Below are 18,564 nucleotides of genomic sequence, written 5' to 3'. Positions count from 1 at the left end.
TATACACTGCTCTAATCTCTGAGCATGCCACAACTCCGTGTAAGATGTATTGCATAACAATCTGCTGTGGCCAACCAGAACCTGTATGATATATGCACTGACCATATGCTGTACAACCACAACCAATGTAAGATATATTCACCAACCATCCCCTGTGTACAGCACAGCCCATGTAAGATAAATGCACCTACCTTCAAGGTGTACAACAACAACCTAAGTAAGATATATACAACAGCTATCTGCACTGTACAACCACAACCCATATATAAGATAAATACACAAAACCAAATACTGTACAACCACAACCCATGGTAATATACATACACCAACCATGTAACTGTACGAAAGCCACAAGCCAAGTAATATATATACACCAACCATTGCGTACTGTTACAGCCTGAAAGCCCATGTTCCGAAAAGATATATACACCAACTATGTACTGTAAAAGACCACAGCCCATGTAAAATAATAGACACTAACATCATCAACTGTACAAACTTCACAACCCATGTAAGATATATACACCAACCATTAACTGTACAACCACAACCCATATGTAAGATATATACAAAATACGTATATGCTGTACAACCACAACGTATGTGCGTGATATATACACCATCTCTCAGCTGTACAAACACAACCCATGTGAAATATATACACCGACATTCTACAGTACAAACCACAACCGATGTAAAGGATAGATACAACCAACCATCAACTGTACAACAACAACCCCATGTAAGATATATACACCAACCCTAAACTTCGGACCAACAGCAACCCATGTAAGAATACATTACAATTCAAGCATCTACTGTACAAACACAACCCATGTAAGATAGATACACCAACCATCTCCAGTACAAACCAAAAGCCCATGTAAGATATATACACTAACTCTTTAATCTGTAATTAGCTTACTAAACCCATTGTAAGATATGTACACCAACAATCTACTGTACAACCAGAACCTATGTAAGATATATACACCAGCCAATGCCATCTATAGCCCATGTGGATACAACCACAACCCATGTAAGATAGATCTAACTAACAACCATCTACTGTACAACCACAACCCATGTAAGATATAAACACTAACTATCAACTGTACAGCAACAAAACCATGTATGATATATACACCCACCAATAAACTGTACAACCACAACCTAAGTAAGATATATACACCAACCATCTGCACTGTACAACTACAACCCATGCTTAGCGATAAAGACACCGAACATCTTACTGTACTGTACAACCGGAACCCATAATATATATACCAGACAATTCACAACCCATTTAAGATATAGACATATCAACTGTTCAACCATAGCCTATGTAAGATATTTACACCATTTGTTCTGCTGAAAACAAAACCCATGTAAGATATATACATCTACCAACCGAACCATGTACTGTACAACCAAAACCTATGAAAGATATATACACCAACCATGTGCACCAGCCATCTACTGTACAACCAGATATGGACCCATCATGTAAGATATATACACCAACCATATACTGTACAACCATGTAAGATATATACGCCTCTAAATCCCATGTAAGATAGATACACCAGACACCGACCATGATATACGCCTCCTGAAGCTGTACAACCACAACCCGTGTAAGATAGATGCAACCATCATCTGTACAGCTGTAAGAATATACATACTCTAAATACAACCAGCCAATGTAAAGATAGATACACCAACCATTTACACAACCCATGTAAGCTACTGTACGGCAACAAACCTAACCATCTACTGTACAGCCACAGCCCAGATATACACCAACCATCTACTGTACAGCTGGCCACGTAAGATATATACACCAGCCTGAAGATATTTACACCTCTTATGCTGTACAAGCCACAGCTCATTTGGATCGATGCCCAACCTTCAACTGTACGAAGATGTAAAATATGTACACCGACGTTCTACACAAACACAGCCGTTCTGATGCAACTGTAAAGCTTAACAACCCATGTAAGATATTTATACCGACATTCTACTGTACAAACACAACTCCATGTAAGATAGATACAATTAATACATCAACTGTACAACCACAACCCATATGGGGTGCTATACACCAACCATATACTGTACAACCACAACGTATGTAAGATATATATACACCAACCATCTGCTGGCACAAAACACAACTCCAAGTAAGATAGATACTACGGCAAGCATCATCTGTACAAGCTCACAACCTATGTGTATATATATACACCAACCGTCTGCTGTAGAACCACAACCCATGTAAGATATATATACACAAACCATCAAATGTAGCCTGCAAACTGCAACCTAAGTAAGATATATGCACCAACTATCATCTGTACATAACTACAGCCCATGCTTCGATATATGCACCAACCTTCAAATTGTACAAGCTAACAACTGGTAGTACCATATACGATACCAAGCTGTCTACTGAACAACCACAACCCATGTAAGATAGATAATTCCTACCATCTGCTGTGTACGAGCCGCAACCTAAGTAAGATATATATATATGCGCTTAACGATCCTACTGTAATAACCACAACTCCATGTAAGATATAAACACCCAAGCATCAACTGGTACAACAACAAACCATGTAACACGATATATACCAACCATCTACTGTGTAGCCTAAACACTGGCCATGCCGGGTAAATGCACCAACTTATCTGGCACTGTACAACCAGAACCCAAGTAATATACAGATTGAACTGCTGTACCGTAGCAACGGCACAACCCATGTAAGATATATATATAATTCCAGCATGTGCTGTACAACCACAACTCATGTAAGATATATGCACACCACCATGTACTGTGTACAACCACAACGCATGTAATATGCTGGCACGGGAACTTCATCTACTGTACAAACTACAACCCATGTAATTATACGGGCACCAATCATGTAATTGTACAAAATCCCATTGTAACCCATGTAATATGCGGACACCTGACCGTGTACTGGTAATAACCACTATACTGCTTTAATATACAGACACCAACCTTGGACTGTACAAACGCCAAACTCCATGTAAGATATAAGTATATACCAGCTCCTTTGTACTCTTATACCCAGAACCCATTTAATATACAGACGCACTGGCCATGTACTTGTACAGCCACAGCCCATGTAATACATGCAGACACCATCCATGTGCTGTACAGCCAATAACCCATGTAAGATATATACACCAGAAAGCCATGGGTACAACCCGCAACCCATATAATATACAGACACCAACCATGCTTATGCTCTGCAAGCTAACAACCCATGTAAGATGATTTTAGACACCAAACGCATGTACTCGTACAGCTACAACCATTGGCAAGACACATGCCACCTACCATGTAACTGTACAACCACAACCCATGTAAGATACATACACCAACCATCTACTCTGCAACCACAATCCCTATAGAGATACGCCATACGGCGACCATACTTACCTGCAAGTGACACCAATTCGAGTATATATATTCAAGTCATCTAATTGAGGGAACACAATGTTCATACTCTTTTATAATTGACAGCGTATTGGCGTAAACGCATAGCTACCTTCTTTGTGATGATTTGGGTATTCTTATCAGAAAGTCAAATGGTGTCACAAGCTGACTCTCATGCAAATATCTTTTGTACATTACGGGACATCTGCAGAGAGTGATTACCGAAGGGTGACGATCCGCTGAATTGTTTATTGATAAGTTGATTCATAATTTATTAAGCGGAATCCGGTATGGTTTTTTCACGTCGAATCCCATGACATTATGGCGGAGTGCGAATATACTTTCTTTGTACCTTCTGTTCTGTTTTCAACTGCTGCCAGCAGCTACTGGAACGGAACGATTTGCTGGCAGAGTTCAGCAGCATGGCGGGGCGGTGGGATAGCCTAATGGTTAAAGCGTTGGCCCGTCACGCCGAAAACCCGGGTTCGAATCCCCACATGGGCACAAATGTGAAGCCCATTTCCGGTTAATTGCTATGGTATTCCACTAAAAGCGGCATCAAAACAAAACTCAGTCAGTCAGTCGACAACGCGGCTATTGTAGGTTTCGTAGACAATGGGATATGTCTTTTTAACATGGTTAAACTATTCGATCGTGTGACCCGCTTGTTAAGTGGTAAGAGTAACGTTGTTGATACGCGACTGTCCTGACAGTTTCGTTGATGATGCCTGGATACTTGTCATCGTATCCCCAGTAATGGCCATACCGGTACGCATGAAAATTCAGCCAACGGAAGCTTGATACGTTCCGGACTCGCCTGGAAGTTCAAACACTGCTTGTATGTTAAACAACCGAGCAAATCCACTTCTGCGCCGTACAAAGGAAATGAAATTTCTAAGATGTTCGCATGCACTTACGTAGTAAGTATGCTAACCATACAACTTCCTAAAGATATTACGATGATATTTTTCCTAAGAATGAATAGGAAGTTTATCAGCACAGTCAGAGCAAAAGCTGTCGCTTTATCATATTTTATTACTCCAAATCTGATGAAAGCAATTGTTGATTTACTGTATATGAAATACTTCAGAATTAGGTGTCGTTTGTAATTTTCAAGAACTTAAGTAATCCAGCATAGCATAGAACGTTGTGGAAGGTATTTACATAACCAAGTCGTCAAGCAAATGCATCTCAAAACGACAAGCTGTTGTGTAAAGATAATAAACTTGCTGCTTTGTAAACATTGTTACCACAGACCGCTGCTTGTGAGGTGGAGGAGAAATTGGGGGTTAACGTCGTGCTTGAGAATATTTTGCTCATATGACGACGTGCATGCGTGTGGTATGTGTATGTCAGCGCCTGCTTGTACTAGCCCAGACTGAAGCTGGTTTTAGTAAGTTGCTAGCTCCACTGAGATACCATGCCGCAGTGAAGCATGAATAACCTACTCAGACACATTATACCGTCTCCGAGCCGACCAGTCCTTGTTGTACCCATTAATGCCGAGCGCCAGGTGAGGACCAACAAGTACCGCATATGCTTTTTTTCTTTTGGTGCATGACGCGGTCGGGCATCTAATCAGGAGCGACCTTCCGCTCTCCGGGCGGACGCTCTAACTCCACTACACCACTGGGAGGCGGTCGACTGCTATTGTGAGATACTTAACTCCTACGTAGGGGATGGTATGTCCCACGTAGGGAGATAATATGTCCTACGTGGTGATACTAAGTCCTAAGTCTACATGATAGTAGACTCTAACAGTTAAATGAAACACATAACTGTAGACTCTAATAGTGAATGAAGGATTGACTGTAGACTCTCTCACAGTGACTGAAACAGAGTGAAACAGGAGATTGTGTGCGTGGTTCTGGGGGCTTTAAGTCGACCGTTTCAGATTAATCCTATATAAACGTATATCGATCATCTCCTACAGGAAATATTAAGTACTACGTAGGAGATACTATGTCCCTACGTAGGAGATACCCAAATTTAGAGATACTAACTCCCTACGTAGGGGACTTAGTATCCCCTACGTAGGAGTTAGTATCTCCTAAGTGAGATAGTAAGTCCTACGTAGGAGAGATATTAAGTCCTTCATAGGAGATATAGTATGTCCTACATAGAGGGTACTGAGTCCCATGTAGAAGATAGAATGTCCTGCGTGGGTGATACTAAGTCCTACGTTTTGAGATACTAAGTCCTACGTACGAGATAGTAAGTCCTCATGTAGAGACTACTAAGTCCTACGTACGAGATACTAAGTCCTACGTAGGAGATACTAAGTCCCACGTGTAGGAAATAATACTAGAGTCCTTCGTAGGAGAGGATTCAAGTCCTACGTAGGAGATAAGTAAGTCCTACGTGGGAGAGATACTAAGTCCTACGTAGTGAGATAGTATGTCCTACGTAGGAGATACTAAGTTCCACGTAGGGAGACACTAAGTCCTACTTTGTGGAGATACTAGAAGTCTACGTAGGAGATAGTATGTCCTTACGTCGGAGATAGTGACCCCAAAACAAAATAATACAAAAATGACATTGTGTGATTTTTTTTAAAGCACAACTGTTTTAGTCTTTCATGACGTCTGAATATTCCTCGATATGTTATAAATTGTTCAAATTGACTAAAATGCGTGCGTATGTGCCAGTTTGTTACCAGAATTAGCCCGGCGACCATGGGGTTGTGACGCTCATTTATTTTGGCGGTATAATGTTTATCAACATCAGTATATAAAAGATGTAATCGCATAGTTGTTGAAAGAGGCTGTACATGAAGCGGCAATCCTATTTCCAGATCCTCTAAAGAATCCCCATCCCAAGAGCAGAGTCAACTGACTGTACAAGATAAAAAAAGAACAACAACAACCCCAAAAACAACAAACCCCAAAACAAACAACACAAGCAAAAACTAAACAACAAAAACAGGGGACTATGTGACACTCCATGAAATCTTGATGAAAAGAGCATGATTGATCGACTGTACCTCAGATGTTCATGTTATGTAAACACCAAAGGCGTTAACTGTGTTTTATAACATATTTCTGTATCCATTCCTCATGCTCTTTTTTAATCTTTTGACAGCAATAGATGCTTGTGTTGTCAAAATTTGATTTATCCATTTAGTTACTGCATCATTTAGGATGCAGCATTGAAAAAATGGTACAGGGACAATGGTGGAGCTAGCAGAAACGTTTGTATTCTTAGAAAAACTACGTCAACAAGATGACAAATTACACTACACTACCAGGGACTAGTCACGTGTTATTTAGGAATGGCAGGGAGCAAAGTATGAGACAGTAGGCCTTCCTGTCTAATCTTGAACTCAACTATCGCAGCGCCAAACAGGCAAAGGGGCAACTCAAGGAGTATTTACCATTGGTGTCCATATGGAGCAATCTTCTTGTCCAAATGTTTTACCCCCAATTTGTACATATATATGCTATCAAACGGGAGGTTCAGCATTTAACATTATGTACCCCTGGTAACTTCTAATGGCATTTTACTTTCGTTCTTGACCCACTTGTCCAGAAGCCTCTGAGGATAGATATCTACGTATATCCAGGAATGAAGTTTATTCTTAGGTTTGTAATGTGGGATAGTGGTAAATGTTTTGACAGAATGGACTTCAGTCCGTTTCTGTCAGTATAAAATTGCATTTTGAGCTTTTTGAGAATCCACATGGTATCATTTGCTCTTGTTTTAAATAATGTGTGTGAATAAAGAGAAAGTCTCCCTTTAAGGATAATGATTAAACTTTGACACAAGAATTTGATGGTACATTTGATGGACCCAGAAATACATCTTTCTTTCTACAGAATGTTATGTAGCTTTGGAATCCAGTACAAAAGAAGAATGGATATGTCTTCAAGGTTTATTTTAGAGTCAAGTCTAACGTTTTAGCGCCGATGAATGATTTTGCAGATTTCCTTCTCTCGAGTTGGCATACTGAACAAATCATGCTTATTTACAGTGTATTGACAGCCATGGAAAGAATAAACCAGTTTCCATGTTAACACACACCTGCCATTCATGACATTTGTTTGTTGTTTCGAGTCTCACTCAGCAATATATAACGGATTATCTTGATTTGTCTGGGTCAGAGACTTGGTTATTTTACAGACCTCCATAGACAATTGTCCAGGCCAAATCTGCTTTTTTCATTATGGTTCAAGTTTCTGACTGCTTTAATTGAATCGAAGTACAGAAAAGTTCAAACTAAGATCACAGAATAACCATTTTTTCAACAGTCATGGGTTAAATGAATAGCTTTACCTCATCTTGGCTTCAGAAATGAAAGATATAACCTCAAAAGCCGATACGTGTAATATCTGGATGTTTGAGTTGATGACAAAGCTTGGACTATTCAATTTTTCATTTTACACTCCAAGTTGATGAATGACAATTACGTTTCTGATGATATCTCTGTTTATTTTGAACACTGTTTGGCCTTTTACACAATGGAATCCAACTACACTTTGAAAAACCATAATTAATTTGCTCACTCAATCAGTGCCACACAGTAAACTTACAGATCTTACATATTGTATAAATACCATCAAGTTACAAAAGCTAGTATCATTTTTACAATGGCCTATGTACAGTTACGAGAGTTCGATTGTTTCCCGATTCCGCCTGGAAAGGATGTTACTTTCATTTTGCCCACTGCGTGTAGAGAGGAAAACACAGAACGTCGACCTCCAGACAGACTACAAGATCAACGAGGATGTCACCAAGTTCTTTCCCACACTGTGCTCGTTTGTTCTTTACTTCCTCTAGGCCTTGAAGGTAATCCTGTGTTTCTACAATTTCTACATCAAACTAACCGAACAACAATCGCATTGCATGGTTTATTGTACGGTGTCACGCAAGATATTCGGTGTCACACAAGATATGCTCACTGTTTTAAGAAAATTACACAAGTCACGAGTACCATTGGTCCCGGCAGGGCATGCTGCTTTTCAAGACCGCTGATGTTCAAGTCACACAATGTAAACAGCTATTTTGCCCCTGTGCGCGACATTGAATGTTTCTGAGGAGAGTCAAAACTGGTTACATTTTACATGCGGGTGGATTAACTAAATATGACTCGTCATATGTGAACTTGATGTGCTATGCCATCCCATTTTATGAGGTTCGTATGGAGGTATTCTCTGGCATAGAATCTTCACAGTTTGAATTCAAGTGGAAAAATATGAAAGTAACCTGATATATCGAAAACTTTAAAAAAGTTATGTCAACATGAATACGTCTTCCTAAACAAGAAAACAGAGAAAATACTCACAATTACGAGAGAAAATAATGGAAGCATCAAGAAAAAAAAAATCAAAATTTCTTTGTTTTGAAATCATTTCAAGCAATAGGAAATTATTGGCATTACGAAAATCTATTCGATGGAAAATGAAAAAATGAAAACTTTAATAGTAATGTAAAATAACGAGAAAATATTTGAAGAAATTAAATACTCAAGTTGATTGATTTTTTTGTATAATTCTCCTTAAACCCCTCAGACTTAACAGAACCAGTACAAATATAATGAATAAAATGATTCAAAATGTTTCCAGTGACCCAGACACATTTAGAAGAAAACAAAATACTCGTCCCAATGCAATATCGTTTAATAATGTGGTTCCACTGATGTTTGTTTCACTAATGTGTTTGACCCATGTACAGTTACCTCCCTATACTAGTCATTCATTTACACCGTTGGAACCCTGTGGAATATGCGTGGCAGATTAGTCAATGCCTCTCTTTCATTATTGTCATTTTTTTTGTCAGATAAAGACTTTGTTTACATACAACTCAACAACCTAGAACATTTTTGTAATGTTCACATACTAAAACTAAATTGTAACAGAACATTTGTAAACTACAAATGAAACATCTGAGTTAAATAACACAATTACCCATAAGCCCCCTTTCTCCACAATCAATTTATAATGACATGTAAACTATAATTGAATAACCTGAATTTATGAACACAATTACCTATAAGCGCCCATTTCTCCACAAACAATTTACAGAATTCGAACTATTACAAATATCGCCATGGAATAATGTTTAGTAGTAGTGGTTATGAAGTAAAAGCAGGTTATAGTGGCTACCATTTGCTTTGAAAGACTTGGACATGAACGTAGAAAAACAATATTTGTTACACAAGCAGGTCCTCAAGTCTATGATCAAAGCTGCCCTTCTGACCCAGTCCCGAGTTCTGATCTAGCGATGTTTGAGGCAGTGACAGCTGGAAAGAGATCTGGTACTCTGGGTAGGAATGTGTGTCCCGATAGATGCAGAACAGCGATGGTCGTGAAGTGTTGTTTGTGGTTGAGGTAAACCTGACAGAGCGAGTAGGGTCAACAAGGGGAGGGTCCCTCATTTTGGCATCCCCCTTGGTGTATCTGCCCGTCAGGACCCGAGCCCTGTAGACATATTTGATTCCATGGGTGTCTGGAGGAGAGTACATGTCCATGGAAGAGGTGCTTGCATCCACGGCAAAGTACACACCTTGTCCGAACAAAGTAGCTGAAATCAGAAAATAGAATGGCATCAAGCACTTCGGTTTAACAGTGCTGAAAATATTTAAGCTTCATGTGGGAAACTGTCTTACAATTATATAACACTAATGCTTGAGATACCCAGTCTTGATTATCCGCCGGGAAAATAATGGCAGAGGTGTTCGCGAAGAGATGTGGTGGTATTTGGCGTTTTCTGAGAGACGAATTTAAACGATTTGATTAGAACGTTTTGATGACAAAGTACCCACGTGTGCAAGCTTCTGAGCAACACTTGACGCTAAAATGAAAGAACCTAATCGTAACGGAATAGAAGTAAACATAAAACGAGCAGAACCTGTCTTCGAGGATGAAATGAAGTTATGGGACACAGGAGTGTTTGGCAATGATGATGCTCAACAACTCCTGAAATTCGTTTACTTTCACAGTTGATAAGTATTTGGGTTCAGGGCGGCAGACGAGCAAAGTAAGTTGCTGGTGGATCAGTTCCAGATTGGCACTAACGAACGAGGAGATTTCGACTTCAGGGGCGGAATTTGCAAAAACAACCAAAGCAGACTTCAGCAAAGTGGAAAAGTTGAATTCAGGTTAGTTCATTATCAAATGGTTCATTTTGTGATATATTTACTTGAACGTTGTATATTGAACCGATACTGATAACATGCCCCAAAGCTATTCTGTTTACACGATAAGAAAGTTCGTCAATATGCACAACCCGATAACGAGATGTTTCATCAAACTTCTGTGACTGTATCTGGAAAGTGTACCATCGGAAAGATCGTTTTACAGACGAGCCTTGTTACCAACAGAAGCTGGATATGCACTCGCTCGATAAAATCTCCCTAAAATCTGCCACTCGGGCAAGGTAATTTGTATTTTATTGTCTGAAAACAAACTTAGCATTGAGATTGAAAGCACTTCACTTACATGATAATGATCACGTACGTCACTTGTTATTATCGTATTTTCTGACAAAAAAAAATGAATATGTGTTTCAGGTTACTTTAGCAACTCGTTTATTGAACGAGAAAGTTGATGAACAGCTTCTCATGCAGCGCACTGGACACAGAAGCACAGAAGACCAGGCATACAAGGGAACCTCCTCCCACTTCAACAGGAAATCTCTGACATGTTACAACCCCCACGACCAGCAAATACAGTCGCCTCTACACCAACCTGATCAAACGGTAACTACTGCAAAGTATCAACGTCCACTGCGCCAGAAGAGAAAGGCCGAGGATGGTTTTGTTCCCGCGAAAAACGCATTCTCGTGAAGTGCGCGAAACGGAGATGCGATCGATATAACATTGTGAAGTCAAGGTATAAACAAGTTATTTTAAATAAATCCCTATTGTCTTGTATGTTTTGCTTGGTACCCTGTAAAAGAGCTACAGTAAGCTATTATAGTTACTTTCAATACACCTACAGTAAAAACATAAAGAAAGCATGGCAACGAGGACCGGAAGTGTAGTATAAAGCCTTGAGAGCTCTATATAGAGACAGTGAGGGAAGACTTTTTTAGAAGTTGAAGGAAAACCAAGTTCTATGGATAGTCAACTTCATTATTATTCCTGAGAGTTCAACGTTAAATATTTTGCGAACAAGCAAACAAACTCCTCTCCAACATATATCTTTATAATGCGTTTAGTCACTGTCATTCCATGTGTATGTGAAGAAATGAGTGTGGGTATACAATTCAACTCCAGATAATTATTGCTAAATTGGGATGATGTGTGATTTGTTTAATCACAAATGTTTTCGTTCAACGTGGTAATGTTTGGTCTTTCGTGACGTTCGTCGCTGGCATCATTTGAAAGGGTAATCCCTATAGTCAACTGACCGTTCTTTCCGCTGTAAGACCTGTTAAATCCATATTTGTTGATGTTGGGAACAGCTTCTACGTCAGTTCCATGCCACATGATGCGTTCATTATCTTGAAAGGGATGTTCCTTCTGGACAGTCTGCATCGCGATCTGGTACTGCTTGTACAGATCCGGAATCTGAATCTCTCAATCTGAGGTGAAAAATGAAGATATTTTGATAAGCCTCCTCACTGAACTACAGGATGCTAATTGCTTATGCTTTGTGTACATGTTTCTGTGACTGACTAATGGTCAGTGGGAATGCATCAGTTGTAATGACCGTTTTGAAAATATTACTTAAATCAGGTCACTTTGATTAATACCACGTTAATCCCGTTCTTATAAGTCTACGTTGTTTACCTTAAAGATGGTAGCATGATCTCTTTTCACACAAAGCCGCCATGAAACTGTTCTTCACACTCTTGTATTCTATGCTTCCTTCAGCAACTTTGAAAACCCTCTGGTCAGATCTCGACGCTTTCCCAGCAAGTGGGATACGCTAGAAGGACATACACAAATTCTCACGTTAGAAAAACGTGCTAATGTTTCATTCGCGAAGTGAAAGAAATACATAACAGAATTAATTAGTCTTTTGTCTGGAGAACCAGACCCAATTATTAAAGAGGAAACGCTCAAAGGCAAGTTTGTAATTTTTATTCTTCCAATCCAAATTTTCGATACATCTCTTCGTACCTGTTTCCTATAAGCAACGATTACGTGGACGTCACTTGCGCCATAAAGGAGCAAGCCCAGACACATCAAATTCAATACGTAAACAATCATGAGTCAAGCACGTCTTCAATGATGCTTCGGGGCGACAAGCGAACACTTTAACAACTAGGCTTTCACAACAACAACACCATGATGAAACCTGCACTGATATTTAACAAATAACATTTATACCTACCCACAAAACCAAAATCAGCTACTGTTTGTAGAGTCTGATCCAAATAATGACACACTTTGGTAAAGGCCTTGGGTGGTCCCTTCAGACGAACCCTGACCACTGGGATTTTAATTTGTAGATACCTACGCTCTCTTTCTTTGCAAACGCCACAGAGATCTTCAATCTGAGGTTGATAGGAAAAGGACAGGCGATCAAGAAGGAATTCACTGCAGAGTAATTTACTTTACTTTTAAAAATATTTACCATAAAATGGTAGATGGTACGCGACATCTACCTCACAATGAAACCTACCCACATAAATATCTTTTGGAATTTTAGCTGTGTTCCAAAATCTCGATAAAGTCTGATTAAGTTCCTGCTTTGTTGTAGTAAGAACAAAATGAGTACCATTAATTGGACATTTAGAGCTATCCATTTTCAGTATGGGAATCAGGAAGATTGCCTCCCATCCTGCTTTCCATGTTTTTATTACCTGTGAAGACTTCAGCTTCGGTATCCGCTTATCCAGAACGTTCCTGGTGCAATCTTCATCACATCTGTCTGGCAGTGTCCTGACACCCAGTGAGAATGGCACTCTAAACCGGTGTCTACCCTGGAGTTCTACTACAGGCATCCTCCGACTTTAAAATATGTTATTACACATTTATTGACATTAATTATTGGACTGGTATAACATATTCAAACGTGCGGACTATGAGCGTATCCAGTCGGCGATTGAACACCTGGGCAACAATACCTCCACGATTATCAGTGTGGAACTTACCTTTGTCATCCATTTTAACACACCAACTTCCGTTGGAGACTCTGTTCTACCCGACCTCAGGTATCCTGATAACAAGAAACGTAACTTGAGATATCACTCAATATGGTATGAAAGGAAAGCCGCATTTTACACGTATATAACTGACTGACATGCTTCTCTTTTCGCAGTCACTTTTCGTGAGCATTATAAGACAGACTTTATGGATAACAACTTCTATACCCTCATGGTTTAAGTACCACTGAATGATATAATGTTGTTAGTGTACCGCAGTCAGCAAAATTGAGTCAATAAACAAAACAGAGCTTTACACACTGCGCCCATTTAGGAGTGTAACCCTGGTCTTTGACATGAGGAACGAACTTTTCATCCAACAGTTCGAATCAACCGAACAGTAACTAAACCGAGACGTGACAAATCACCTCTATATAGCATATTCTATGTTCAGACCAGCAACGCAGCACATGGTCACCTTTGGTTACCTTCAGCTCCTTCCTAAATTAGAGTCGCCAATACAACTCCAGTTGGGACAAAGGTGCATAGAAAGATTTGTAAAGGTGGTGCAGGATAAGGTCACCTCTTTGCGAACACCAGGCACAATCACTATTGATAGTGATTCATTAATATATGTTTATTATATAGTTGAAAAATTGTGCAATGGACAAACGCTTTTTGCAAATATTTCGTAAGATTATAGAAACGGTTTGGTCTCTTATATAAAGGACCTTGCTTTGAACAAATCATTATCATAAAAGTTATTAGTTTTTGTCAAACATGTCACAAATGGAATCTATATACTATGAACTATATTGAACTGTTCTTGGAAAACGGAGTTTTAAACCGCATACTTAAACCTGAACGCTTGTCTTCAGGTCCCCTTAATCTTCGTAGGTGCAATTCATGCAACTGAAATGGTAAAGAACTATCATGTACACGGCCAGTAATGGTCTCAGTAAAGCAGACAAATTTTGACGTTAGAAATGGCAAGGTAGCGGATCGTGACGCGTGCTGTATGTATGTCCACTTCACGCAATCGATTCCTGACAGTTTGGTCAGAAATTCTTCTCTCAAACGATCGATTCGTTGTGCGGTCTCCACGGTAGTGGCAAGACGATGACCCAAGTGAGCAACCCAGATGTAGCGGTCCTGGGTTTGGGTGGTAACTCTTGGACGGCCGCATCTTGGGCGGAATTGGTATGCAGGAAACTATCCCAAATGCGATATATGGTGCTCTAATGGACTTTGAAATGTCGGGCAACTGCTGACTGCGACTCCCCAGCTTCAAGGCGGCCTATGGTGATGTTTAAATTGGCGGCACTCATTCGTGGCATCATGATTTCCTCTTTTCCAGGCAAAACGGAAGCACAAAATAAAAAACGTTTTCCTTTTCAAAGTGATCAATATTTCTTCAAACGCTTCTAAAACAAGGGGAAAGTTAAAATTGCCGCCTTTTGCCGCTGAAGCGGTTTACAATCACACAAAGATGATGTTTGGGAAAGAAATAGTACATTTGTAGTGTTTTTGCCGAAAGCTACATGAGTCCAATATTCTCAAAATCGCCTATGCGTTTCTTATTTTAAGAGTATAAAAAGGAAAATATTTCTAAATGTTCACACATTGTTCCCATAATAAACGACTTGACTATTTACAGACCGCCGCCATATACTTTAATATTGCCGAGTGCGGCGTTAAGCTACAAAGAAAACAAAACAAAACCAGTTATTTTTGTTAACACTGATCTGGCCCTATCGCGCCAGTCACAAAGTGAACTCACTGCTTCCTTCACTTTCAAATCCATGAGAGAGGACCTGTTGAAGTGTGTATCTGCAACAACCAAACAATGTGATCTAATTTGATAAGAGCAGATCGGTTTTGCAGAACTTGAGACATGTAGAATAGATACAAAAAAGTCTCTGTTAATATTGTAACTGTAATTACTGGATTTTTAAATACGATGCGTTTTTCTGCGAGTGGAAGCCATGCGATTTCATCTTATCCAACAATACAAACGTGTTAGGATTCCTAGCATGTCAAGCGAATATCCTAAACAAACTTAATATTTTGCCATCATTTTGTGCAACAAGTACTTTTCCAAAACGATACAAGCTCTTCAACTCCGATGATCACTTGGTCGGCTTCAAACCTACCTTTCCCACCAAACCCTTGAAGATCCGGGATCATTGTATTATAACTGCGTAGATCGATGCTCATGATGATGGTTTGTTTGGTCCAGACTTGATTATTTACAGACTGCCTCCATACAGCTGGAATATTGCTCAGAGTGGTTTTAATCAAAATACAAACAGACAAACCTTCCGACCACTTCATAGGTTGAGGTTGATACTCATTGACTTCTATGGTGCATCCTTCCTGACCCTGCAGAGGTCTCCTCTCACCGGGCTCAAAGACCATCATCCTACGTGGCCCCAGGTTGTTCAAACGGAACGTACCAGCCATTCTTGTGGAATGTCTGACTGGAGGAAAGTATAATTCGTAAACAACTCAACAAGGAATTTCCAATGCAATACCCCTATTTTGACTTGTAGAATAGACCTTTCAAGAACTTTTCAAGTGAACAATGTACGTGCCTTTGCGTGTGTTTGTCACTTCTGTCGTAGTTCAGCTTACTTTGTGGCAAACACTTGGCATCATGGCTACTTGAAAGTGATCCATAAGCGAATGGAGTACAGCAATTTTAGTTCTGATAATAAGGGTATGTCAGTGATATGTCAGGTTAGCCAGTGGCGCTCGTCAACTAGGAGGTTAGTATTTGCACATATGCAAATAGGTGTTTTCGTTACCTAGAAACGTGTGCCAAAGTGAAACAAGTGTTACATTTAAGAACCTAAATGTGTGTCGTGCGTTTCATATGTTACGAATCAGATCCTTGAATTACTTTAATCTTTATGATGGAAATGGTAATACGAGGAATGACAAGTCTTTATGGAAACGCTGCTCTCGTTGATCATTAATAAACACTTCCCAATCCTATTACAGCTTCTAGAATACCTCTCAAACCATGGATACGTGTGCTTGTACATGATATTAACACATTCTGAGCCATCCATGCTCAGAGTAAGTGGTCCAAAGGTTGTTATGTGCATATATAGTCTTATGATTGGCGACTTCCTGGTTTAAAGATGATCTTGCTAGACAGTTATGCGTTTTATACCCATAGAATTCTCCAACAAACAAAGCTTTCACTTCGTGTTGCGAGGGTATAGACATGGGCCCGCACGCAAGCACGCACACACACACACATGAGTGACGCAAACACAAGTACACGCCTCATACATATGCACATGTACACACGTATATAACCATAGTCTACACTTATACACATAGAGCTACTCCATACATATGCACATGTACACACGTATATAACCATAGTCTACATTTAAACATATAGAGATACTCCATACACATGTACATGTACACACGCATATAACAATAGTCTACACTAATACACGTAGAGATACTCCACACACATGCGCATATACTCAAGTATATAACCATAGTCTACACTTATACACATAGAAATACTCCACACACATGTACATGTACTCAAGTATATAACCATAGTGTATATTTAAATACTCCATACTCCAACCAATGTAAGATACATACACCAACCATCTACTCTACAACCACAATCCCTGTAAGATACATACACCAACCATCTTACCTGAAAGTGACACCAATTCCAGTATATATTCAAGTGTCTAATTGAGGGGAGCACAGCCCATACCCTTTATACTGACAGCGAGGTAGCGTGACACATCACTTCCTTCTTTGTGATGATTGGGTATTCTTATCAGAAACAAATAGTGTCACAATGACCTCTACTTCGTCTTTTTGTGTCCCCCGGTTTATCTTTGAAAGGGGGCTGAAGGGTGACGATCGCCTGGTGTTTTAATGATAAGTTCATAATTGTCATGAATCAGAGCTGTAGTTTTCACGTCGAATCCAATGTTTTCATGTTGGAGAGTGAATATACTTTCTTGTACCTTCTGTTTCGTTTTCAACTGCCAAGCATACAATAGCACATAGTTACTTTTAACAAGTTCAACAACATGGCGGGGCGGTGGGGAAGCCTAATGGTTAAAGCGTTGGCTCGTCACGCCGAAAATCCGGGTTCGAATCCCCACATGGGCACAATGTGTGAAGCCCATTTCCGGTGTCCCCCGCCGTGATGTTGCTGTAATATTGCTAAAAGCGGCGTAAAAACAAACTCAGTCAGTCAGTCAACAACATGGCTATGATGAGTTTCTGACAATAGGATATGCTTTTTAACATGGTTAAACTATTCGATAGTGCGACCCGCTTGTTAGTGTTAAGAGTCACATGTCAAACGTTATTGTCCTGACAGCTTCGTTGACGTGCCTGATACTTGTCATCGTATCCCCAATGTGTATATAGATGCCCATGACGTCAATAACTGGCTTGTCTGATCCAGACTCATACAGTTAAAACACTGCTGTATGTTAAACAACAAACAAAATGTCGCTATGTACAAAGGGAAATATTTCTAGATATTCACATATTTTTCCCATAATAAAGTATGCTAACCATACAACTACAAAATGTACAATGATATTTTTCCTAAGAATGAATAGAAGTTTATGGCACAGTCAAAACAAAAGCTGTCACTATCATATTTTATTACCAAATCTGATGAAAACAATTGTTGATTTACTGTATATGAAATACTTTCAGAATTAGGTGTCGTTTGTAATTTTCAAGAACTTAAGTAATCCAGCATAGCATAGAACGTCGTGGAAGGTATTTACATAACCAAGTCGTCAAGCAAATGCATCTCAAATGACAAGCTGTTGTGTAAAGATAATAAACTTGCTGCTTTGTAAACATTGTTACCACAGACTGCTATTGTGAGGTGAGGTGAAATTGGGGTTAACGTCGTGCTTGAGAATATTTTGCTCATATGACGACGTGCATGCGTGTGTATGTGTATGTGCGCCTGCTTGTACTAGCCCAGACTGAAGCTGGTTTTATAGTGCTAGCCCACTGAGATACTATGCCGCAGTGAAGCATGAATA

The 18,564-nt window shown here is 39.6% G+C and overlaps 3 protein-coding genes across 6 annotated transcripts in view; all 3 read right to left on the bottom strand.

Moving 5' to 3' along the window:
- Positions 1-3,488, bottom strand: part of LOC124268135 (protein mono-ADP-ribosyltransferase PARP14-like) — a 28,942-nt gene extending 25,454 nt beyond the window's left edge. The window contains exon 1 of the mRNA XM_046703151.1: positions 3,473-3,488. The gene's annotated coding sequence lies outside the window, so the exon portion shown is untranslated. The remainder of the gene's footprint in view (positions 1-3,472) is intronic.
- Positions 3,489-9,617: 6,129 nt separating this feature from the next.
- On the bottom strand, positions 9,618-11,945 carry LOC124268145 (protein mono-ADP-ribosyltransferase PARP15-like). Its single transcript, XM_046703164.1, has 2 exons — positions 11,819-11,945; positions 9,618-9,988 (listed from the first exon to the last, which is right to left on the bottom strand). Exons 1-2 carry the CDS (start codon positions 11,943-11,945, stop codon positions 9,618-9,620), a joined length of 498 nt encoding a protein of 165 aa, XP_046559120.1.
- Positions 11,946-12,899: 954 nt separating this feature from the next.
- On the bottom strand, positions 12,900-17,357 carry LOC124268137. Of its 4 annotated transcripts, XM_046703156.1 has the most exons (7): positions 17,193-17,356; positions 15,820-15,981; positions 15,282-15,331; positions 14,356-14,413; positions 13,511-13,575; positions 13,220-13,367; positions 12,900-12,910 (listed from the first exon to the last, which is right to left on the bottom strand). In XM_046703156.1, exons 2-6 carry the CDS (start codon positions 15,962-15,964, stop codon positions 13,335-13,337), a joined length of 351 nt encoding a protein of 116 aa, XP_046559112.1. In that variant the 5' UTR covers positions 15,965-15,981; positions 17,193-17,356; the 3' UTR covers positions 12,900-12,910; positions 13,220-13,334. The 4 variants fall into 4 exon arrangements, with proteins under 4 accessions (XP_046559112.1, XP_046559109.1, XP_046559111.1 ...); XM_046703153.1 differs by lacking the exons at positions 12,900-12,910; positions 13,220-13,367 and having other exon boundaries at positions 13,408-13,575; positions 17,193-17,357; XM_046703155.1 differs by lacking the exons at positions 12,900-12,910; positions 13,220-13,367 and having other exon boundaries at positions 13,408-13,575; positions 14,362-14,413; positions 17,193-17,357.
- Between the last annotated feature and the right edge of the window lie 1,207 nt (positions 17,358-18,564).

Source organism: Haliotis rubra, unplaced genomic scaffold (assembly GCF_003918875.1).
Source record: "Haliotis rubra isolate DU_JTF1 unplaced genomic scaffold, ASM391887v1 Scf1364, whole genome shotgun sequence".
NCBI lineage: Eukaryota > Metazoa > Mollusca > Gastropoda > Lepetellida > Haliotidae > Haliotis > Haliotis rubra.
This window is presented reverse-complemented; position numbering and strand designations above follow the sequence as displayed.